At 33.9% G+C, this 24367-nt stretch overlaps 3 protein-coding genes across 5 annotated transcripts in view; 1 reads left to right on the top strand and 2 right to left on the bottom strand.

Annotated features, from left to right (window-relative positions):
- The window catches only part of LOC135135551 (myocardin-related transcription factor B-like), a 67603-nt gene extending 47398 nt beyond the window's left edge, over positions 1 to 20205 (bottom strand). Inside the window, exons 1-2 of one of the 3 annotated variants that reach the window (XM_064064634.1) lie at positions 20049 to 20205; positions 17798 to 17964 (exon numbers count right to left, since the gene is read on the bottom strand). In XM_064064634.1, the coding sequence (XP_063920704.1) occupies positions 17798 to 17828 (31 nt within the window). In that variant the 5' untranslated portion in view covers positions 17829 to 17964; positions 20049 to 20205. Of the gene's footprint in view, positions 1 to 7321; positions 7570 to 17797; positions 17965 to 20048 lie in introns of those variants that run through there. The other 2 variants (XM_064064636.1, XM_064064633.1) reach the window with 2 other exon arrangements.
- A 39-nt stretch (positions 20206 to 20244) lies between these two features.
- Positions 20245 to 22369, bottom strand: LOC135135552 (3-phosphoinositide-dependent protein kinase 1-like). The gene is made up of 4 exons (XM_064064638.1): positions 22061 to 22369; positions 21826 to 21977; positions 20587 to 21773; positions 20245 to 20539 (listed from the first exon to the last, which is right to left on the bottom strand). Exons 2-4 carry the CDS (start codon positions 21956 to 21958, stop codon positions 20435 to 20437), a joined length of 1425 nt encoding a protein of 474 aa, XP_063920708.1. The 5' UTR covers positions 21959 to 21977; positions 22061 to 22369; the 3' UTR covers positions 20245 to 20434.
- Positions 22370 to 22486: 117 nt separating this feature from the next.
- The window catches only part of LOC135135554 (GTP-binding protein Rhes), a 40610-nt gene continuing 38729 nt past the window's right edge, over positions 22487 to 24367 (top strand). The window contains exon 1 of the mRNA XM_064064639.1: positions 22487 to 22652. The gene's annotated coding sequence lies outside the window, so the exon portion shown is untranslated. The remainder of the gene's footprint in view (positions 22653 to 24367) is intronic.

The raw sequence follows: 24367 nt of genomic DNA, 5'->3' as shown, positions 1-24367 counted from the left end.
TTCCCAATAGATTCTTTCAAATTATCTTATCTCCCACAGAAAAAAACAGCAACTGAGTCACCCAAGATCCGTTCAAATTCTTTCATAAACAAGGGATCCTAAAACTTTTTTTCCAGTTTTCACAAAAAAGACCAGGATTCTTCCTCAACTAAAGAGAATTTTGAAGGATCTTGCGATACCGGTGTTTTATTTTAAAAAGAATCAGAAAGAATCTTGAATACATGTGGTGTTTTATTTTTGAAAAAAATCTTGCTGTGTTCAGAGATTATTTAAAAAAAAATATTCCAAAAACACAACCCCACAAATCGCCAAGTTTCTTCCAACCTCTTTCAACAATAAAATATCGAGAGCCCCCAAGATTCTTTCTTTTTGCAGAAACAAAACATCAAGCTCCCTTGGAGTCGTCTTTTAAATTATTTCAAAAACAGGATATTAAGATCTCCCAAGATTCTATTAAAGTCTGTTAAGATTTTATCAGATTCTTTCATGGGGATCCCCCAAGAATCTTTCAAATTCTTATTTTTGAAAGTTTGGAAGAATTGGGAAGGGTGAATGGGGTGTTTTATTTTTGGAAGAATTTGGAAGAATTTTGGGAACTTCTGATGAAAGCTGGTTCTTTTACTTTCAGACAAAGCAACCTATAACGAAGATAGTGGTTTCGGTAATAGGCGTAAAATAATAAATGCAACAAGTGTGTAAAGTAATTTTTTTTAAATCACGCACGTGTTGCACACTATACTTTTTCCACGACCTTACACAGAGCAAATTAAAAAAGTACAATACATTAACTTGTTTTATTGCACAAACATCAAATAACAGAAAAATAATTGATTAATTTTATTATTGTAATAATCATAATTATTAATAGTAATCTTATAGTTTATTAAGTTCGCAAGCTCCACTTTTACTGAAACCATTAATGATTTGTCCATGTGCTATTATTATTATTACTTGTCATAATTGCATGAGCAGTTTTTTTTAACTGGCAATACTTAGTTTGCAATTTAATTTTTTTGTCTAGCCTTCGCGTTTTTAAGGTAAATAAATCTCCTCCTGCTTCTACTAATAAAGTAGCAAACGAGCGTCTAAAAGAATAGCTCGTGTATGCTTCATTATTAAGCAATTTCTAATATTTTGCAATTTCACAAAGTGCTGTTGCAATTTTGGTTATCTCAATGACCGTGAGAGTAAAAAAATAGTTTTTAGGACGAAGTGGCTCATCTTTTCTATGTAATGTCAAAATAATCAGTGACTGAATTTTCATCTAATTCTTTTTGGGTATCGTGGATATGCACTACAAGGATATTTCCCAGGTCTTGAAAGTCATTCGGTTTTAGCATGTAGAGTTAATCTGTTCCCAGAGCACCAGCAATTCCAAATATTAAAATAACCTACGTGTAAAGTAAAAATAAAATATCTGTAAATACTCATACATTAAAATCATACTTTCCTAAATAAAAATTTTTCGTCAGGTGCTTGTTTTATAAATTTGAAGGTTTAGTTTTTTTAACATTTTCTTATTTCAAATAAGCACGCATTTACCTTGATAAAGTTACAATAAATCTACAGTCTAAATTCCCCAACCTCTTCTTATAGTTACGGCTTAAAGCAAACTAGTGTTCTTTGTTGTCTAGTTAACAAAGCTTTGTACTTAATTTCTACCAAAGTATGTAAACCCACGTGACGCCCGGAATGAAAACCTGAACTCACGAAAAATGCCACCAAAACATTTACAGGAAATACCGTTTTAAAAAAAGAACAACATTAACCAAACACAAAATCCAGTATAAAATAAATACCTATCAAGCAGCAAAACGGTAAAACTAATTAAACCTCAATCCTACAAGTTCAAACTTCAAAAATAATAGTTCGACCAACGAAACAATCACCATCACCTACGCACCAGAAGCATGGCTAACGTCCTCGTTGACGTTTTGCAACTGTGATGCTCTTCGTGTGTGGGTTGATAAAAGACTAAAAGAGTCTAACTTCTAATAGTAGAAACTCCATGAGTGGCAGTTCAAAGCAAAAAGAGCATGTGATGAACTCCAAAAGGATAAGCCAACTTTTATAATTGAGCTGATCTGGAACGACGTCCAAGTAATAAATAATTCTCCACGATCCGTCAGCAATACGAAAGGAAGCATTTGGATTTAAGCCCGAGTTTGTCCGACACGGTTTGAGAATGTATGCCGCGGTATTAATAGCCTTCCTAAGATAGCGTTAGCGACGCCACCGTCAGCAGCGTCGTACTTGCATTGTTGGATTGTGAACACGACTCTGACGAACTATTCAACTTCCAGCTTAATATGTTCTCCTCGTCAGCTAATGCCGTTGGCGTCGCCTCCATAGAACATGCTCCAGGACCTGCCCGAATTGTCACGTTATGTAGTGGGCATTTGTCACAGCCTGTTGCACGTTCATCTTTTGTCATGTCGATAGCGCTGGAGCGGTTTTATTTAACTGCAAAGTCATAAACACGTACACGATGTGCTGCATATTTCAGGAACTCGAAAACAGTTTATGCATGACTCAGGAAAAAATAAATCTTTCGGTTAAGCTTACGTTAGTGTGGTATATGCCAATTTTGTAGGATTATTTACTAGAGAAAGAAGGATGTTCTGGAGAATTATATTCAACAGTTCACCAACACCCAAAAAGAAAGACAAGGAAACTGAAACAAACGTCACTCATTCGCCAAAAATAAGAAGAGTAAAACCTCGAGTCTGTGGATCAACAAAGCAAACAAAAACATCAACGATTACAGTTTCAACATCAAAACACTGTCTCCATCAAGTACGAACTTAACGACTTTCCTTTTAACAATTTTTCCTCAATGAAGTTACATATCCTGAGTTGGAAGGTTTCTCCTACGAGTCGGTTGAAAGAAATGTATAAAGAAAATATGTTTGTAATATGCTTTTGGGATCCAGAAATACAACAATTCAAGAAATTACAGCAGTGTGGGATGTAACAAGACACATTAAGAAAGAAACACTGAAATATAAAGGTCTTAAAAATCGATAATATATATTGCCAAAAACACACATTATGAAATCATGAATGAGTGGGTGCTATCAACCTACCGGCTTGTTAGTTATTTATAATTAGAAAGATCAAAAGCTTTAAACATTTACATAACTGTACACAGCAAATGGCACACTTTGAAAGAGTTAAGGTGCATTTATGACCTTCAGTTCCGCTTTAAATACAAAATGGTACCTCAAAAAGTTTATACAAACACTCTAATAATAATATTTAATTAATATTGTTTTAATTTCGGTAAACTTCCACCTTTCTTTGAATAACTAACTATAACGATATAACTGAAACCGGTTAGTGGAAGTTGAACACAACAAAAAAGAAATATTAAAAGGAAAACCAATTAAAAGAAGATTAATTTTTTATGCATCAGAAAATAATTACACAAGTTCAGATGAGACTAAACTCGTCTATCAAGAGTTGCAAACAAAACGGTAGCGTTACGTTCCAATAAAACTGCTTGGACTAATTCCAACCCTCATATACCAGGATACGGAAAAAGACTTTCTGTGATGCGCTCACAATTTCCAATCCAAATTTCGCTTAAGAAAGAACAACCCATTTCAAAAAATTACAATAAAATCACACTATTTCATCGATATTTAAAAATTAATAATAGTAGGTAGAGACGTTTTTTCTTTTGACAAAAACCCACAACATTTGTTTGTTTGATGATTACATTTAATTTATTCGCGAAATTTAACACGATGACTCATCCTTTTGTCGTTTTTAATTTGGGTTTTATATACTTTATCTATTTAACAATGACACACACTGAAAAATGTTTAAATTGTGCAACTTTTTAATTACATTATACTCTAAAGTGTCTTGTCTTCAAAATATAAACACTGATAAAGATACATGGTCGTTTTCCGGGTTGGGACCGTGTTAATTGAGTTTTTGAGCTCAACGTTTCGCACACTTTCGTAAGTGGCATCTTCAGGAGCAGGGTTAAGAAATTAGGAATAAGTCAAAAGAGCACGGTAACTCAGTATGTCAACCATACCAGAGGCGAAACTCTTCTGAAGATACACACATAGCTTCGATACATAAATTGACTCAGCGTTTCAGATTCTGAAATGCTCAGGGAAGAACTTCCAGTAAAACACTTTCACACTCTTGTATGATTATCACTTTTAGGACTTCAATTGTATCCACCATTTGTTTAAAAATAGTGTTTTTCAAAGTCGAGAACAAGAAATAATCAAAAGATGTCAAATCAGATGGTCTAAGTGGGTAGATATGCTCTGTGTGGAAACTATTTATACCGTCGTCATAAAATTCTGTTAGAAAGTTCAAACTTGTTTGAGCTGTATGAGCTGTTGCACCATCATGCTGCAGATATCCATTTTGCAAATTCTTCAGGATCAACCTAGTCACAAAATTCCTGCAGCATGTTCTGATATTTCACAACTGACCCTTCATAAAAAATGGCACCAAATATTCGTCTTCCAGAAATAGTACTTCAATACTCCAATTTTTTGTAGTGTAATAGCGTCTTTTCAAAATAATGATGATTTCCTGCACTCCACTTCCTCATATTCAGGCTTCATCATCAAAAATGTTATACCGAGAAGGTCGTTGTTTATTGTTTGATTAAACCAATTATGTACAAAAATAGTCACTTTTCATAGTCAGGTGGTTGAAATCCTTGAAAGATTGCTCCTATTTAACAATTTCTCACAAGTTGAATATGACAAGTCAACTTGCTGCGAAAGCCTTCTTCTGTCGGGCATTTTTAATAAACTTGGGACTTCGTTTTGTTAATATGCGACTTCCTGATTTCCTCTTAATGGTCTCAGTCTTGATGACTTTTTCAATTGAGCAGCCGGTAGTAATTTTAACATAAATGTTGAAATTTTCCTAAATAAATCCTATTTACATTTAATAAGATAGTATACTTCTATACTCCTTCTGTGCTTCTGGTTCATTAAAAGTTGTTTTTTTTTTTAGCCTACACACTTAACTGGATTTTTCGAAAAAAAAAACAATTTGTAAAATATTTCAACATTTGTCTTAGAAAATCGGTTATTCGTTTATACCGGTTATCAACAAACCTATATTTTTAACCCTGTACGTACAGATATTTAGAAAAATTGTCTAAAGAGAGAACAAAATTTTGGGATTCTCTTAGAAATTATACCAGCTGCTCTGAAATTTAGGACATGATGACACTAATTCTTTGGAAAATAAATATATGTCAACATTTCAAAATAATCGATTTCGCAGTTTCTGTTTAAATTTCCAATAAACATACGAAAACAAAACATTTTCGTGTTCTCTGAGCTATGAAAGACAACCGCTTAAACTGGTAAAGGATTTATTTTATTTAGAAACTTAGTCAACTTTTAATGTAGCTTTTATGATTAAGCGTTAAGGCTGCCATGATCAAACCTTTGATTCAAAGAAAACGATCTCACTCACAATAATTTACTTTGCTCCAAGTTTAGAAAAAGATTTTACCTGCTTTCTCAATGGTCACACACATAATCATTGGATACGTTTAAAGATCGATATTTCTGGTAAAAATTATTTCAATTTCCTAACCAGGCGATTTCAGCAGATTCGAACACAACTGGTTTGCACAAGTTCCCAAACTCTTCAAGTTTACCATCCACAGATGCGCAGTTACTTAATAGCCACACCATAATGATATCTTCTTTCAACTTTATGGATAACAAAAGGAAGGAAATTAAAAATAAAAATTAAATCACGTATCATACGTCTAAAATTCACAACATAAAATTTACCAACCTTAATTTATTATTACATAAATAAAGGAGTCAATGAAAACGTAAAACCGGAAGACAGCTATATCATCTAAGATAATTACTTTTCTCTAGCAATAAACTTGCAGAATTTACCGATAGATTTGCCGAAACAATAAATTATAGCTAGGAAATTGGCACGCCATGGATATGATATAAGCATTAAGAAATAAACGACCACGATATGTTCATATAGAATCCACGTTACTTAATCTGAAAAGAGTTATAATATTTGGGTGCCTCAATGATGATTGCTTTAAGTCATTTCCGTTTTATAGCCGTTCGTTGTCATCACTCACGACATATAACACACAACGACTGAAATAGCTCAATCGTAAAAAATTAATTTGCAGCGTGCCTACAGGGCAATATTCGCACAATCCACGAAATCGTCATGATTTCAGATTGAAGTTAATTAATTAAAGAAGTGTGAGACTCGAAGTTTGGGAAATTTTAGCGGTCATTATTTTAACAACTCCATAACTATATGGTTAAGTCGCACTTTTTGCTGGTCGACATTGACATCAACTTTGACTGTTAATTTTTGTTAAAAAAAAAAGTCATGATACAAAAATCAAATATCAGATCCTATTGAGGTGACCCATCGTCAAACCGTCCCGCTCTCCCCTACAAACCATTTGCACAAAACATTTATTGCCTTGGAGAATAACGTGGTTAATGTGCGGTTGCAAAAAAAAAACAGACGACATTAGTAAAAATATATTTCTAGGCTCAGCTTAGACGGAATAAATGTTCTAAGACACCGAGCCAAAGTCATTTACCGAAAAACATTCTTAAGAATTATTACTTTCAAAAGAACAAAACAATTTTTTTTCAGAAAGTCGGCTAAATAAGAATAGATGATCCCGTTAAAAATTGTTGTTTGACAAGAAAATGAATTATAAGATTGGCAGAAGCTTTTTTACTTTTGGATGCGTTTCCGGACCTGTCAACATCATGCCACTTTATTTTGAAAATTGAATGCCCGTTTTGTCTAGTTTAAGCGACAAAATACAGTTTAAAAACACCTCTGAAGGCTTATCCTCGTATGTGTACCTCGTGTTTGAAGTCAACATTTTTCATTTATAAGTCGAAATTGTTCAAAAAAGAGACAAATAAAAAATCTAAAACCGGGAAATTCCCTCCACTGTTTCACCAACACGTGTCGTGTTTACAACCCGCACAATAAGAGCATGGAAGAGATTAGTACACAGCTTGTTGATTAAAAATAAAAGGCCGCCAAAAACAATACTACACCAATATTATTCATGAAGGGTTTAATTAGAAAATTAATTCCGGCGAAATAACCCCGTCTGGATCGACATCAAACCGTCGATTGTAATAGCGTTGACAATCAACGGATAGCGGGCACTAGGAGCCCTGGGCGTTGCCCTATTTGTTAGCTTAGCATGTTAATAGCAGGAGAGGCGGCATCCGGAAGCCTTCCCTAGGTGTCAGTGGTGGGTTATGCATGACAAAAGAGAAACGCCACACTCTGGGGTTGCTTTTACCGTCGCAAAGTTTGCAGCGCTTGGCGCGAGGTTCTCCGAGTGACCCCGTGCTCACGGGCATGGTCTAGCTGCTGCCGGGGACGGCTGATGGGCTCACACGCCACCACCCTGTTGCCAGTTGACCGCCCCCTTGCGCTGCCAACGAGGAGACATCTCTTTGCCGCAGGAGTCGTCGTGTGCTTTCGGTGATGTTTCTGGGGCGACGCGGCGGCGGCGGACAGACGCTGGGCGACGGTTCGCGCATTCAACGACTTACTGAAACGACGAGGGACGAGCGAACGGCTCGACCAGCCGTCGGCTCTTCCCGAGCGGAGTGAGCGTCACGGCGCCGAGGAGGTGGGGGACGGCAGCGAACAGGCATGGACTTTAGGATAACAAATCAGTCACACTCAATTTAATTTCGAGCAAAATGAAGGGACGACTTGAGAAGACGTAGAGGTATGCTTTTCCGAAAAATATTTGGCACTAGACGTTTTCAGATATACGAGGGAGTACCGAAAGTCTTTGCTTTCTTAACGAAAGCAGCCAGTTGCGGGAGTGGAAAAATTTACTTATTCTGCAACAGCGGTTCCCAACGTGTGGGAGGGTCGCGAGAGGATTTTCAAAATGAAAGTATTTCTCAATTTTATCTTTCGGAACTTTATGTTTCGAATTTTTCTTTTTCCTCTACATCGTTCTCCTCTGTGTTACGTCTTCTTTTGACTTTAAATATGCATATTCGTCATATTTACCTTCTGTTCAGAAGTTTCTAATTTCCTTGTCTGTGTAACTCTATTCTTTCCCCAGATTCCTCCCAAGCTTTTTGTTTTCCAAAATTTCCTTAATTTTTCTCTTTTGCCATTTAAAAGTAAAATATGTATTATAATTTTTGTTACTTGAATATTTTTTTCATTTTCTTTAGTTGAATTTCTTCTTTTATTTCCTCATTGCACCATCTGTCCGTATTTTCTTTTGTTTCCCGTTCTTTTCCTATTCTTTTAATGGATCTTTCCTTAGTTTCTTTTTGTGTGCGCGTATCTATCTTTATGACTACTTTCTTTATTATCTTCTATTTTCCTATTCTATTTCCGGTTTCTTGATGTTCTGTTTTCATTTTTACTTACGCTAGAACTAAGTAATGGTCCCCATATCTTATATCTTCTAACCCTTGCATCCCTAAGTTCCCATTTAAACTGATTACTTGTTATAATATATCAATTACAGATTTTTCTGTCATATTTATTATTTTCTTCATATATTTGTGTCCATTTTTAAAATATTTTTTCTTTTTAACTTCGACGCTTTCAGATGTAGATGGTTCTAACGATCTTTTAAGAAAAGTGTCCATTTTTAACAAAATAATAAATATCAAAATATTCGACACTGCACTCAGAAGAAGGCTTCGCGTTACTTGATGATAGATGGAGCAGGTAACAAAGAATTGCTGCGGGAAGTTTTGAAAAAAGTTTGATGTCCACTGTTCTATACATTCATCACTGAACTGTACACTTAACTATTTCGTTGGTCAACTTTCCTTCACGCGTCCAAGAAAAATTCTTTTAGATTATATAACGATGTAATTAGTCCACATATTCACGAGTGAGTTCCACACAATTATGAGTTCATTCATCAAAATTCTTTAACCCATCCAAGAACAACTTTTTTAAATTGCAGAATTCATACGTCCCCTAGAAGTAGAAAAATATTTTAATGACGTTAAAACTCGAGGTCATCGCAACTTTAAACTTAAATTTTTAAGTCATTGACAATTCAAACCAAATTTTCAAGTACATAAACTCAGTGTCATATTGCCTAGATACTTACAGCGTAGCTGTTGAAATACCAATGCGTGTGTTGATATCATTCGGCGCTACGCAATGGGGGGGATGATCAAGTGTGATCCGGTGATCATTGAGTATATTCTAAATTTGATAATTGTACAGATCTCGCGTGGCATGTTCTAAAATATATTTACGATAACTTCGCGGTTACATTAAATGTTAAGTGCCCTTTGTACTCCACCGTCAAAAACTCGATTTAGAATAAACATTTAAGCACGAACGACGAAGGACGCGATAAATGAACTTCATTGCGTTTCAAAAAACGTCAATACTATTCATTCCATGGCCCTAAGAGTTCTAACATAAAAAACGAACAATTTATATTTTTCACAAGCTTTCGGAGTAATAAAGCTCTCACCCCATTGGAGACCAATACTCGAAGATTCCTCTTGAATTGAGTCCGTTTTGGCTTGCTATATCTTGTCTAAGCTACAGAAACATCTCAAACGGAAAAAAATGTTCAATCAGTGAAAATGCCCCATGAGCTGTTTACAGTGTAACCAAAAGAATTCTTATGTAGTTAATAATACAAGGTTATTTCCACCTTTAAATAGTGCAGTTGTCCGAAAATAGGTTGGCGCATAAAAATAGACGATGCAGCTTAGTTTCGCAGAATAACAACATACATCTTCAGTTCAAAATGTCAAGAAGAGAGAATATTATTTAACCCGAAAAATTAGAACGAATCGGAGTTGTTTCGTCAAAAATCTCCAGTTGATTAAACATGATAACTAATTTTAAACAAACATACTTGGAAATTTTTAATCGGTATTTTATAAAAAGCTACAAGTGGCAACTAGCCTTAATCATTTAAATGACCACAAAAGAAAACCGCATACTCATATCATAGAAAATGATATGAACCAACCTGTAATATCCAGAATTTCTAAAAATTAAATTTTGTTTTTAAAGTGTTCTCTGATGAAAAAAAAATATCATTCTGGCAATATACGATTGCCAAAACAGATTGGATTATAACAACTGGACGTGTGTTGTTTTAAAAGATACGCCTATTATATTATAAACGATCGCCGGTTTTCAATAATTTAATTTGTTCTATGTCAAAACTTAATTCTACCATATTATAAAATTTAAAAAGGGCTCTAATTCTGGGAGTAAAAGTGAAAAGAAGAAACCACAACTAAACCTGGGCATTATATAAAAATTTCGTTTATTTAATTTGAGAAAAATTTTAGCACTGCGTCAATTAAGGTATAGCCATAAAGTCTTTAAGAATTTTTCTAGATGGACAAAGATCCTCAAAGTTAGATTAAATTAACAAGAGCAGAAATATCTAGGAAAATGGAACGAAGAGTAGATATTTCCCTAATTCTAACCCTATCAGAGTGTAAGTAAAAGTTAATTGATATTTTCCTGAAATCTGTTCCCTAAAAAATTTCTATTTTTAATTTGTTTTAATTTGTTTTATCCAAGAAAAGACAGCTTTCCCAAAATAATGATGTTCTATGCAGAGAAATAATACCTATTTAATAACAGTTTTAAATAACCACTACTCAAATTGCAAAAAAATTTCCTAAATATCACTTAAAGCCTGTCAAAATTTTTCTAAACGTACAAATAGCTTTCAAATTTAAGAATTTCGCAATAATCGAGCATATGCCAAATTAAAACTCAGTTGTGAACAAACTTTAAGTGTGATACTTCAATATTTCGAGATTGCTAAATCTTCCTGCATTTTTTAAGACTTGTTTGTTCGAATTTCCTTAATACAAAAAGCACATCACTTCTCGAACAATTTCAATTCAATATTTAGAATTTTAGCTACTTTTAGCTACTGGTTACTAAATAACAGCATTAGTCTCTTCAATTACATTGACACATCATACATTGTCACCTGTTAACCATTTTCCCTTCAACACTCTACACTCGTATCATACCAGCAACTAAAAATTCGTTCAACATCAAACGGGTTTATACTTTTAGACGATTTTTTTTGAAGCAGGTCATTTTCGTTTGAATTATAACCACACTAATAAAATACAAAAGTGTGTTCTAAAACAAAACCTACTCATTTAGTATTTGTGTTTTGTTGTTAAAGAAACGAGAATCATAAGTTTTGATTAATTTAAAACTGTGATACCGATAACTGCGCTATTTAAAAAAATCTTACAAGAAAACCTTACCATTTGAACTCCCGGTTTTTTCCGAAAGTATGAAAATTCGATTCCAAGGAGCGAAAGAAACTACTTGGGACAATAACGAGCTGTCACTTTTGCCTTACGGAAGAAAATGACAAGAAGACACGTGTTAACGGTATCGGTTTTGCTTCTGCGGAAATCGCTTGTTGAATCCAAATTATTGATGCTTTTATGATCAATGGATAAATGCGTCACGTTAACAAAAAATAAAACAAACAAAAATATCAATAATCTCGGCTAAACGTATAATTTCTGGAGGGATGAAACCGACCCCAATAGCGAGAGTTTGTTTTTTTTTTTCGTAAGGTTAAAGTAGCAGCTCATTATGGTCCCAAATACACTTTCGCTCCCTGAAATCGAACTTTCATACTTTCACAAAAAACTAAAAATTACATACTTCTGAGGTTTCCTTGTTAAACACCATAAATAAACTCATTCATGGAAATGATCCACTGGACAACGACAATCGAAATAGTACAACCTAACAGAAAAACTTTTGAGCGACTAGATAGACGACTTAAAAAAAAATAGAGCAATTTACCCAAAAAAAATCAATTGTGAAAAAGTTGGTCATAGACGAACACCAAGAAATGCGAAAGCGGTATTAATAAGTCTTATAGAAAACAACCCAGGTATTAATATTAGAAGAATGGCGCTTAATTGTTGTACTTCAGTTTGGCGGATCTTAAAATAACAACAACTTTATCCACATCATGTTCGAAGGGTGCATGCAGTTTTTGAACCCTATAAGTTTACTTAACAAAAGAAATTTTTATTTTTTAAATCACGGCGGTACCACGATGACAATTTATTTCCTGGAATAGTTATGCGCTGGTATAGCTGGTAACCACATTTTCTTAGAAATACACTTCCTGAACTATTAGAAGATTTGCCCTTATTAATAATTCAGCAAATGTGGTATAGGCAGAATTGTGCGCTGCTGCACTAAGCAGGAATAGTGAAAAACTGTTTGAACAATCCATTTCCGAAACGCTGGATTGGTCGAGGAAGATCAATTCAGTGACCCACCCGATCACCTGATTTAAATCCGTGCGATTTTTCCATGGAGTGCTTTAAAGAACGAGGTTTACAGCGTCAAGTTTGACAATATAGAGGAACTAGGTAATTACATCAAAGTTGTTGCAGAAAAAGCTCACATCCCTAATATTTTTGAAAGTGTTCGAAATTCTTGTATTCGTCGAAGGGAAGCCTATATTCAAGCAAATGGTGCTAAATAAAAAATATGCAATTTAAAATTTTTTCTTGGGGAAAATAAGGGAAGTAACAAATTAACAAAAAACTACTCCGCGGAGTTTTGCAGACAAATTGAAAATTCACTTTACAAAAATCTGAAACGACGCAATTAGAGTATTGAGAAGTCCAAATAGATAAATTTTTGTCAACATATTACCAACTTTACGAAAATGTTAAAATACGATAGTTTCGGATGTAATCTTTTCATAAAAGTACATACCAGCAAACAGACAAGAGATAAAAGCAGAAAGTTGCATTTTCATATTCTACAAACAACAAAACGCCAAGAAAACACGGAATAAGACGTTCATTAAAATGGTCTGAAGGAATATTTTTCTTACTTGTTAGGGAAACAACACATACGTGGTTTCGAAACAAAGAGATAAATTAAGACAACAATTAAGAAAGAGGAAGATACTAAAGCTATTTCTGAGAAAATATGTAGTGTACGAGATTTAATAAATTCCCCTCATAATTACACTGACTTATTACTTATTGTATTTTCAAAGTTTAAATAAAAAAACACAAAATTGTACGCTCTATTGCTGTCATTTTTCTTACCAAAAAACTTTAAATGAAAAGTTGCTCACTACTGCAAACAAATAAACAAAATCTCCACTAAATGTCACGCCGCTTTCTTGTTCTACATATTATCAATATCTTCTAACGAAATACTACTAAAACATTACTACACATTGCTTACTTACTACACAAATAAAAAATAATCAAAAAAAAAGAAACAAAAAAAATGTGTTTTAACTATTTCGCAATATTTTTTTTTTGTTTTACATAAATTAATCCGCATGCATTACGAATTAGGGTCACGGTTTACATGAGTAATTTTTAACATTTACCGGCTTATCCTGATACAAAGTGATAGGTCTGTATTATGCGAACATTTACATAAAACCAGCCGAACAAACATACCTATTTAATTTAAAATGTAAATAAAAACATGTTCCTCTTTTAAACAATAACTGCGTTCTATTATTACTTCAGCAGAATGTTTACTGCAATACATACCGCAAAAATCCAATAAACCACCATAACTGCCAGCAGGCAAAGTTAAATTTACTAAATTACCATTACAGTGAATACTTTCGAAAATTGTATCTACCAACTCCTCAATCGACCAATACGACCCGACACAAATTAACTTTATGTTTACCTACCCTTACGTAAAATGTTATTAACCGTAATAGGATCCAGAATTTAATCAATTCATTAAATCACGGGAAACATGTCAGGTTTCAACTTGGGCCGCAAACTCTTTTAGTGAGAAATTTTAATTTGGATGGCTGTAACTAAATATAAGATTTTGCTGTTTGGATAATGTTTCCAAAATGTGCTCAGCTTGTGAGGTTGCGATGCAGTCGAAGTTGAATGACAGTTCTGTATAAAACTCGTAATTTTTAATTCATATAGGTATGTATATTTAAAAAAATTGTTTAAGGTATTAACAGAAATTCCCTCGCCCCTCGAAAAACTGTAAAAGTATGGTTTTGTGATTTTTTATGATAACCGGCGTAAGTTAAAACAAAAATATGTGACTGTAAAGTGCCGGTAATGAATCATGCTATGCGCATGTTTCAAGTGAGTTTGTTTTTCAATGACGATATTTTGTGATGATATCATCAAGGACACGTGTATGAATTTGAAAAGGTAATAATAACAGTACTGTAGCCTCAAATTTTCGGGAAAATAGGATAACTTGAACAAAAAAATAAAATTCTTAATTCATTAATTTTTGAGTTGCCCTGAATAAACGATTCAAAATTAAAAGTACTGTCCTCAGAATTTACACTTTCGATAACAAAAATTAAAAATGTTTTTTTGAGTTTCCGTCTGTCTGTGTCAATTTTTATTAGACAAATAAGTCCCACAGTACTGAACAGATTGTTGTCAAATTTTATACGTATGTTGTGTGTAAATGGTAAAACGCTAGACCAAAATTTGGCTAATTATCCCCACTAACAATTTAATGATTAATATTTTGCCATATTTTCTTAATATACGTAGTCATCTTTTCACAACAAGAAACTTAAAACATGTTTAAAATGATCAGTTTTGTAGAGCAATATGGATTTTGCAATTACGCTCCGCCCCTCGGCCTGACAACAAATGAAAACTTCATCACTATTGAGGTCGGGGCAGGTATGGGTAGGGCTTAATGTCGTAATGATTTTTTCATTCATTGTCAGACCGAGGGGCGAAGCGCAACAGCAAAGTCTATATTTCCCTACAAAAATTTACCATTTTAAACATGTTTTAAGTTTTTGTTGTCAAAAGATTACAAAGTATATTAAGATAAATGCACAAATTATGAGCCCCACCCGCCCGCCCTATCTCAATTGTGATGACTTCTTTTTTATTCGTCGTGCGCCAAGAGGGCGGAGCTTAATTGCAAAATCCTTATTTCTCTACAAGAAATTATCGTGTAAGACATGTTTTTGAGTATTGTGTTGTTCAAAGAATACTACGCATATCAAGCAAAAATTAAAGCCAGATTGGGATCGAGACAGATGGGTGGGGCTTATATTTTGGCTTTCTTTTTTACTTAATATGTACATACAGTTTGCTTTCAACAACAAGAACATGTTTCACATAGCAATATCTCGTAAAAAATAAGGATTTTGTACTTAAGCTCCGCCCCGGCTTACGACGAGTCAAAGAAAATCATCACAATTGAGATGGGGCGGGTGGGCGGGGCTTATAAGTTGCCCTTTTTTCTTAACATACGTAGTCATCTTTTCGCAACAAGAAACTTAAAACATGTTTAAAATAGTAATTTTTGTAGAGAAATATGGATTTTGCAATTACGCTCCGCCCCTCGGTCTGACAATGAATGAAAACTTCATCATAACGTCGCCTTAAAATTCGTTTAGTAAATGCCACTTAAATTTTATTAAATAACACTCCTTTACTTGTGATTTATGAATCTGCCTCGATTTTATACCCTGGACATCAAGTTTGTAGCAAAAAAATTAACGCCGAAGTGGCTGGTTCGATTGACTCACGGGCACGGTTGTAGAATAGATAGGTTGATACACTAGCATACATTTGCATATCCCTGGTTAGCGACGCCAATTGTCGATCGCGTCGCCTGGTTTTTGACGTTTTAGGGACACAGAACTCTATAGGCATCTGTCTATAACCGATGTAATTAATAAAAGAAATCCTACTTATCGACTCCGATCAAATGTCATTTACAAATTTTGTATTGTTCATAAAGCAATGTAAACGAAAATCCCCAAAATAACTAGAATGATTTCCGCTCGACAAGGTAGAGGCGCTAGCTGTATGTGTCCTTTCCATGGATATAGGGATCGAAAAGAAGCGTCGCCATCCCAAGCCATTAGTGTACAAACCTATCTATTCTACAACCGTGCTCACGGGTCACAATTTTTAACATCCCAGCATAAGTTAAGGAAGTATTGGAATGGTTACTCTCATATTTTCTTGGCCCCTAGAGTTTGTGTCGATTTTGATTAGACATAGAGAATCTCCAAAACTACCAGACCGATTGTCGAATTTTATATGGATGTATTTTTATCACAATAACTTTTTTTGTATAATACCGGTGTCCGGAAAATAGCGGATTAACTCAGTACATTATGTACGGGGGTTTCGAGAGTCCAAAAAAATAATAAAAAAATTCTGTATGATGTAGATTACGAGAAAAACATAATTTTATAAAAGTAAAATTGGCAACACTGCACCACCTAATCCGTAAAAACCTCCTTTCTAATTTGTTAGTAACGATGGTGACTGAAATCCACCATTTATTTTTTTTAGGACAATAACTGTAACAATCAGTAGTGATTAATTGTGCATTATTATTAACAAAACAAGCTGTTATTTTTCATTAATAAATAAACCAATAGAACATTTATAAATTATAAACAAAATAACAAAAGAAAAATCCATTAAAGCATAACCAACTAAACACTAGAGATGTTCAAAATTCCTGTCGTGTGCATATAAGTAAGCTTGTAATGTTTCCAAATTTTGGTCATTTTTTGTAGTTAGTCATCAGTACTTGCTAAGATAAAACTGGGAAATAACATACCCTCTAAGAAAAGAGAGGGTGGGCGGGCGGGGCTAGTAGCTGCTAAAACAAGACTGATTTTGGCAAATGAGATACCCTCTAAGAAAATTGAGGGTGGGTGGGCGGGGCTAGTACCTGCTAAAATGAGACCGATTTTGGCAAATGACACATACCCTCTAAGAAAAGAGACGGCGGGTGGGTGCGGCTAAAACCGGTTAAGACTGTTTTGACAAATGACATATTCTCTAAGAAAATAGAGGGCAGGCGGATGGAGCTAGTACCTGCTAAGATAAGACTTATTTTGGCAAATGACATACCCTCCAAGAAAAAAGAAGGTGGGTGGGCGAGGCTAGAATTTGTTAAGACTGATTTTGACAAATGACATTCACTAAGAAAATAGAGGGCGGGCGGGCGGTTGGGGCTAGTACCTGCTAAGATAAGACTGATTTTAGCAAAAAAAGTCCCCCAAAACTATTTTAAATAACTTACAAAAAAAAATCCTCATGGGTTCCCAAAATTATACACCATGGATACCCAAACACTGTGGCACTCAAGACTTTTTCGTAAAAAGTAAAACATTAAAAGCTCAAAAAAATTTTCAAATTCATCCAGCAAGAAAACTATAATACAAAACACCAGATTCCTTCAAATTTATCCGAAAATAAAACACTAGGGGACCTAAAATGAACTGCGAGGGTTTTGAAAACTTTAACAATTTTTGATACGTCAAACATTTTCAACTGCTTACTCGATTTTCGCTGATTTGTACCTTCGCTTTATATCAGACAAACATTGTTGTTAAATGGAATTTTATCAAATTATTACAGAAACAACACAACCATATCTTTATACATTCTGACTGAAATGGTAGTTAAACATTTTCCAGACACCCGGTATATGCGTCAAATGCTTCGTAGTCGAGTGGGATTGATGATTGACGTGCTCTGTCCCGTTTGGGTTCGAATCTTACTGAGTGTTTTTTTTTTGTCACTGTGACTTGTTTTATCTATATCAGTACTCATATTTTTTTACTTCTAGGGGTTGTCATAAAATAATTAAAATTTTAATTTGTTCGATTATTATGTTTGAAGGGTAATGGAAGTTCCGTCTAAATAACCTTAGACCAATTTTTTTATTGAAAAAAATCAAGAACGATTCGCCTCACAGAAAAATAATTATCATAACAGTTACTTACCCAAAATAATGCTCAGAACGTTTTGCTCCATTGTAGGTTAATTAACAACAAGTCTCTTCCTTTGTTTTGATGGGACAGCTTGTTTATCATCGCATTCTTTCGATGTATAAACATAAACAATCGAAGTTAAGTCCGTACAGATATTTTTTTCCCGTTGGATATCGGCTCTAAAAATATCTCACATTATAGCATACTTTTTTACAATCCATTGATTTTAACGTATAGTATGTAGTTGGCATAAAAAAAATTATAAAATTCGCAAAATTATTTTTTTTTATTTGGGTCGAAGTTGTATTTTTTCAAATGTGCTTCAGTGAAGAAGGGAAGTTCTGTCTAAATAACTTTAAGCCAATTTTTTCACATAGAAGAAAGAATAATTTTAATACGTAAAAATCATAAGTTTAATAATGAAAACAATAAAAGATTTACGACGCCGAACATACATCAAATGATCACTTGTAAACCTCTAGTGTTCTAAAAAAAATCATAAAAATCAAGTCTTATTGTACTGCTGTCAAATTACTATCTATTATTATCATCATCTAGAAAATTCGATTATTTCTAATATCAGAATATAACTGATGAACAGTAGATTTATTTAAAAAACATAAAATAATTTGATAATTAAACAGATAATTTGTTATCGGCTTAAAAAAAGTTATTTTAATACAAAAATTAATAATAATATTAATACAGTGTATGAGTTTGCTTATTACAAAGCATACTTATTCTAAATCAGAATGTTATGGCTTGGCACCACATCTGAACAAAAGTTTTTCAAATATTCACTTTAAAGTAACAGAGTGTAACCTATAATTTGCCAAATTGCTAACACAAAAATAATAACGTAAATTACCGTCGAGTACAGATCAATACAACTTTAATAATATATAAATATATTCTCCATTCCAACATTTTTGTAATCTTTGTATAAACACAGCACTTTCCGGAATCCAATAAAATAAACAAATACAAAATATTTACTTAATTAAACATTGGAATATTAAGAAGAATGACGCCATAATTCTCCTTAAAGCCATTTTCTTTTTACAAAATTTATTCGAACATTAAATCACGCAAGAAAAATTCGCACTCACGAACTTGTTTTTCGCTTATTTTTCCACGAAGCCCCATAACACGTCCTTGACAAAGCTCGAATACGTCAATTCGATACAATATTTATTTGAACCCACCTCATACACTAATCACTTGAAATCACTGCTTGTACTCCCAGAGGCTGGTCCGACGCTTCCGTCGCGGCGCTCTAAACATATGACTCACTATTCTAGATTGTTAAACACCGTCCCCGTTTATCATGAGTAAGAATAGTGTTTAAATAAAATGAATAAACCAACACTCACCAAAAGTGAATTTTGGCGTACGAACGTGTGGTACGTTAGTCCACAGTTTATTATTTTAGACGGACGATTAACATCTGTGATATTTCAGATTACGAGGCATTAAAGATTCTTGGTCATTGCCGAAATGCGTAACATATTTTGAACTTGTATAACCAGGAGATTGGAGAATAGACGGCGCTTGAAGATGGTACATTGACATGGTGTTTTTCACCGGAGCATAAAACATTAATTAAAAACTAACCGGTTAACCATGTGTACGTGTTCCCTGACAAAATGAGACTGTAGCTGAATTTAAAATAAGACGTTCTAACACAAAATGCCAAAAATGAATTATAATTCCCGCAATAAACTATAGCTTAATTGTCTTTGTTTACAAACTTGTTTCTCTGGTTTCTTATGTATTATGCGTACTTCTGCTTAGCCCACGTGTTTTGCATTATACAAAACGAAATGTAGTAGAGAAACATAAATAATTTATTAGTTATTAAGCAAACTATTAAAATGTTATTGGATGTGTAGGCTTGAAAATAAGCATTACGTACAACGGGAACAACAACAACAATAACACACTGTACGTTAAATCGCCGACTTTCCCACATACTGTCGATATTCCGCAGCGATTGAGTAATATTTTTAAAAAATGTAGCACAAATTGCAACAATCTTGCTCAGCTGTCAACTGTGACAACAAATTATGCCGGTTGCTAAGTAGCTCAACATGAGTAAAAATTTTCACTTTGCCCCCTTCCGGGGGCTCGAAAATAGTCTTCTAAATGTTTAATATTCCCAGAAAACACAAACAAAAATATCATGTGGCGGTTTATAAATTAGAGTGGGCGGGTGGTCTTACAGAAACGTAAAAGTGTAAAAAACGATTAACAACAATCCTACCTGTGCGTGATGATGCCCTTCATGGTAAATAATAACAAATTAATGTCCGAATACGCAAATTCACTCAACATTAATTTGATATTAATTTTATTTTGCACTCAAAGTACTCAACAACAAATCATATGTCACTACAACTAAATCACTAGTCGCCATTACAAGTTTGACATGCAGGGCGGCCACCAGCAAAACGACAAACTCACTAGTCTCACCACATTTATTACACAAAAATATAAAATTTAAACAATTAGTAAAGTAAAAGGGAAACAATATATTAAATAAGACGATCTGCTACAGATTAATAATTTCGCTAAGCTAACAAATAATTTAAATAAAATATAAATAAATACAATAAAATTAAAAATTTGATTGATTAGTCTACAATTCATCTATGATTGTTGTAGTGGATAATAGTGGGCCTTCACTTCGTCTATTGCTTTACACCACTCCAAAGCGTATCCTTCGGGGTCCTCTAGGTAGTAGATGCGATTTGGCTGAAACATTCCAATTAGAAAAAATCCCCAAGTCAAGATTCACTCACCGTGTGAACAAAAAACTTCTTGAAATTTCTAGGCTCACTTTTTAGATCTTCGCTCCACGGTATCTCGCCTTTAAGGGTCATAGTAACTGGATCTACGTAATATAAATGAGGCCCTAGTGTGAGCAATAGCATTCGCCGTCTGGGAAAAATCCCCTTCTTTTTTTCAATAATTCCTTGTTTAAGTATTAAATTACCCTCTACAAACTGATGATAAGTGTTACTTCTTTGTTGTTCCAGTCTCTCCGCAACTTCTTCTTTACTAAGATCGGTGATTTTTCTATTTGGTTCTGATTTTTTTCTAGTGGGTGGTTGTTGAGGTGATAGCATTTCGAAATGCAATCTAGAGGCTTTTTCTTCGTCTAAACCGGGTTCTAAATGGTCTGGTATGATCGACCCGTCGCTTTCGCTATCCTCTTTAGTGAAAAACTTCGGTGGAGGCCCCAAATCATCCCAGTTAACATCTTTGAAGAATTCGTGTTCTCGTATACTTTTGTACGGTGTCTCGTCAGTTGCCCCCAGCCTATTACTAGGAGTAATAACTAGAAATTTTTCGATTAAATCTTTAGCCACCTTGTGAAACCCCTGAGGAAAATCATAGTCGAGTTTCAGAATTTTCTGAAAAATTAGATATTCGCTAGCACCACGGAACGGCATTTGGCCAGTCAACATTTGATATATAATGCACCCGAGAGCCCACAAATCTGAAGCGCAGGTTGATTCGGCGTCGTTTAGAATTTCGGGACTGACGTATTGGGCAGTTCCTACAAAACTGTATTTACGTCTCTTTTGATTCTCTTCGTCGGAGGATTTATCTTCCCCTAGAATTTTAGCGCTGCCGAAGTCGGTAATCAGGATGTGCCAATTTTCATCAAATAATACATTTTCCGGTTTCAAATCCCTATGTACAATTCCTTTAAGATTCAGATATTCTAGAGCAAGAACTAATTCGGCAGAGTAATACTTGGTGCATTCCAGATTAAAGCTGGTGTCCTTGTTGATCTGCTGGAGCAATTCTCCATTTTTGGCGTATGTTAGTACAAAATATAAGCGATCGGTGTCTTGAAATGTATAATATAAATGGACAAAGTATTTACAGGAACTTCCTAAAATTTGTAGAACTTTTTTTTCTCTGTTCACGTACTCTGTCTTCTTCTCTCGAATTATGTGCCGCTTCTCCAGGACTTTGACTGAAATTATAGTGACACTTTAGTAATAGTCGACGAAAAATGAATGACTTACTTGCGAATTCTTTGTTCGTATGCACATCTTTGGCAAGATAAACCGTACTAAAACTGCCTTCTCCTATAACTTTGCCGAAGACGAAATCTGCTGGTGTTCGCTTCCTGACGACGTCTTCTCCTGGAGGAGGCATTTTCCCCCGACAGGTACAACTACAGAAATAAGAAAGCAGTTTGCCGCATTTCACTGTCGAGGTCATGCACGAACTAATTTAATTTTGCAAATTATTACATACCTGCAGTAAAACAGCTATAAAATGTGGGCTAGAACGTCATTCAACATACGTCACAATTGTGATTTCACTACCATTTTCAATGGACAATAACAGTTATGACGTTCATTTGTTTTGTAGGTTTAATGAACCTACGCCATTAAAAGAACAATAAAATTTAAGCCGCACTTTTAAGAATCGTACGTTTCCTGTAAGTACAACGGAAAATGTTTTTTTTTTATTATTATTGCACCGACCAAACACGGAATTTGACAGACAAACTAAACAACAAACAAAATAGGTACCTCCGTAACCGACTGAGGATTTGCCATTGATTTTGAGAGAGAGTGGGGGGAATTTCAAATTGTGGGGGGGATAGACGTCTGGCTGGTCCTTCAGGAATGGGCGCTCGAAGTAGTTTTCGACGCCGAGCGTCGCTGGTCTGTCAGAATGGCTGTAATGTTGATTAATGAATAGTGTTTCCTTATTTTGTATGGGTTGAACTTTAATAGCTTTAAAACAAGGACTAAAATGGAGGCCTTTAAAAATTTAACACAAAACAAAGTCATCAAAAATTTTTGTCGATAATTCTAATTTCTAGATTTCTGCATGAGTGGTATGTATAATAATATTTATTGTCCTTTCGTATTTTTATTGTTAGTTTTGTAAAGGATTTTACAAGGCGAAAAGAATTTCGCCCGAAAAGTTGCCGCTTCCGCTTTCTCGATAAAATAAACTTTTTTATGTCGCTTAACAAACGCTTAAGTTGCGAAATCTGTCGGGCAGAATTTAATAATTTACTCCTTTATAATAGAGACGATAAATTAATATTTTAGTCGATTTTGTACAATAATATATTCTGATAATTATTCAGGATGCAATTATTTTGTTTTTGCGAATTAACAAATGTCTGTTAAATTTATAATTGCATCTTGTATTTCACCGACTATTCATTCCACCTTAAATTAATATTAATCATTTCCTGTTAAAGACGACTAAGCAAACTGTGAACAGAGCCGAGGAATGATGATTTAAGCAGGACATAAATATACAATGTGCTGCCTTTATATTTTCCCCATTGTGGACGCACAAACCGTAAAAGATCGGTATAATATAAGTTAAATTATCTTGTGCGGAAACAGGGATAACAATTTGTATCATTTCCGAGTAATTAATATTAATAAATACCGACATTATCACATTTTTCAAGACTATATTTAGTAACATTCAAATTTTACACGCAATTGAGGAACTTTTTTATCTAAAGGGGACAATCTAGTAAGGCTAAATTTCAAATACTAGTTATGCCCGTAAATATATGTATAACTTTGGAAATATGGTACAACGCTAACCAAAATTTTTATGATCACATCCACCAACAATTTGAGGACGTTACCTCAAGATTTTGCATGGTAAATACTATTTAATTTTTATAAAGTAACATACTTCTGTATTTGTGATTTATGAAGCCATGTTGATTTTTTACCTTAGACTTCTAGATTTTCCCAAAAATGTCAAAACTGTATAACATTTTACAGTTTACCCCTCCAAAAACTTAATGGCGTCATCTCACAATTTTGCTGAATAAATTCTATCCAAAATAGTTGCATTCATGGACCGTATTCTAATAGCTACAAAGTAGAAAAACATTAATTTACAGACACATTCAGATCATATTTATTAGGTACATCATAATTCCGAAACAAGCGACGAAAAAAATTTAAATTTTCTTGAAATTTAGAAAAATAGTAAATTTGAACATTATGTTACTCATTTATTCAACTATACTCAGCTTCCATGTACTTTCTAAATAGATGGGTATTAAGAAAAATTTATTACTTTTTAAAAAGAAATCGAGATTCTAGAAGGACGATGGCAGTTTTTAAATATTTTTTTAACACAATAATCAGGAGAAATGTAATTCAAAAATAGCAAAACTCTAGATACATTATGTACTATTTTGTTTGCTCTCTATTCGGTAGATATTTCTAATAGGAATATATTTTTTTTATTTATGAAAAATTTTTGAAAATGTCTCTGTAAACTTCTCCAAGGGCGAAGCGCACGCGGTTTTATATAAACCATGCACTCAAATATTTAAAAAAAAAAAATGCCTAATCCTTTTAAAATGAGTGATACAAACGGCTGAAAATATAAAAAGTACCAAAATTGGGTACAATTTAAAAAATAACGTCGACATTATTTAAAGAATTCTCTCAAATTTGGCAATTTTGGTATCTTTTGCCAAAACAAACCATATAGCGTTCGTTTTTTAATGAAAATAAAATGTTTGCAATTTTTCTCGTTGTGTATGTGTATGAAAATGTCTAA

The sequence above is a fragment of the Zophobas morio genome, unplaced genomic scaffold (assembly GCF_036711695.1).
Source record: "Zophobas morio isolate AGI-343-1 ecotype UQ-CSIRO unplaced genomic scaffold, CSIRO_AGI_Zmor_V1 ptg000024l, whole genome shotgun sequence".
NCBI classification, from domain to species: Eukaryota; Metazoa; Arthropoda; class Insecta; order Coleoptera; family Tenebrionidae; genus Zophobas; species Zophobas morio.
Note: the sequence above shows the minus strand (reverse complement) of the source record. Positions and strands in the feature narration are given on the sequence as shown.

Excerpts from the sequence above, each read along its gene's own strand:
- LOC135135552 (XM_064064638.1), bottom strand. The coding sequence starts at position 21,958 with ATGCCTCCTCCAGGAGAAGACGTCGTCAGGAAGCGAACACCAGCAGAT. Across the intron at positions 21,774-21,825 it reads TACGAACAAAGAATTCGCAA|TCAAAGTCCTGGAGAAGCGG; the intron begins GTAAGTCATTCA and ends CTATAATTTCAG. Across the intron at positions 20,540-20,586 it reads AGAAGTTTTTTGTTCACACG|CCAAATCGCATCTACTACCT; the intron begins GTGAGTGAATCT and ends GGAATGTTTCAG.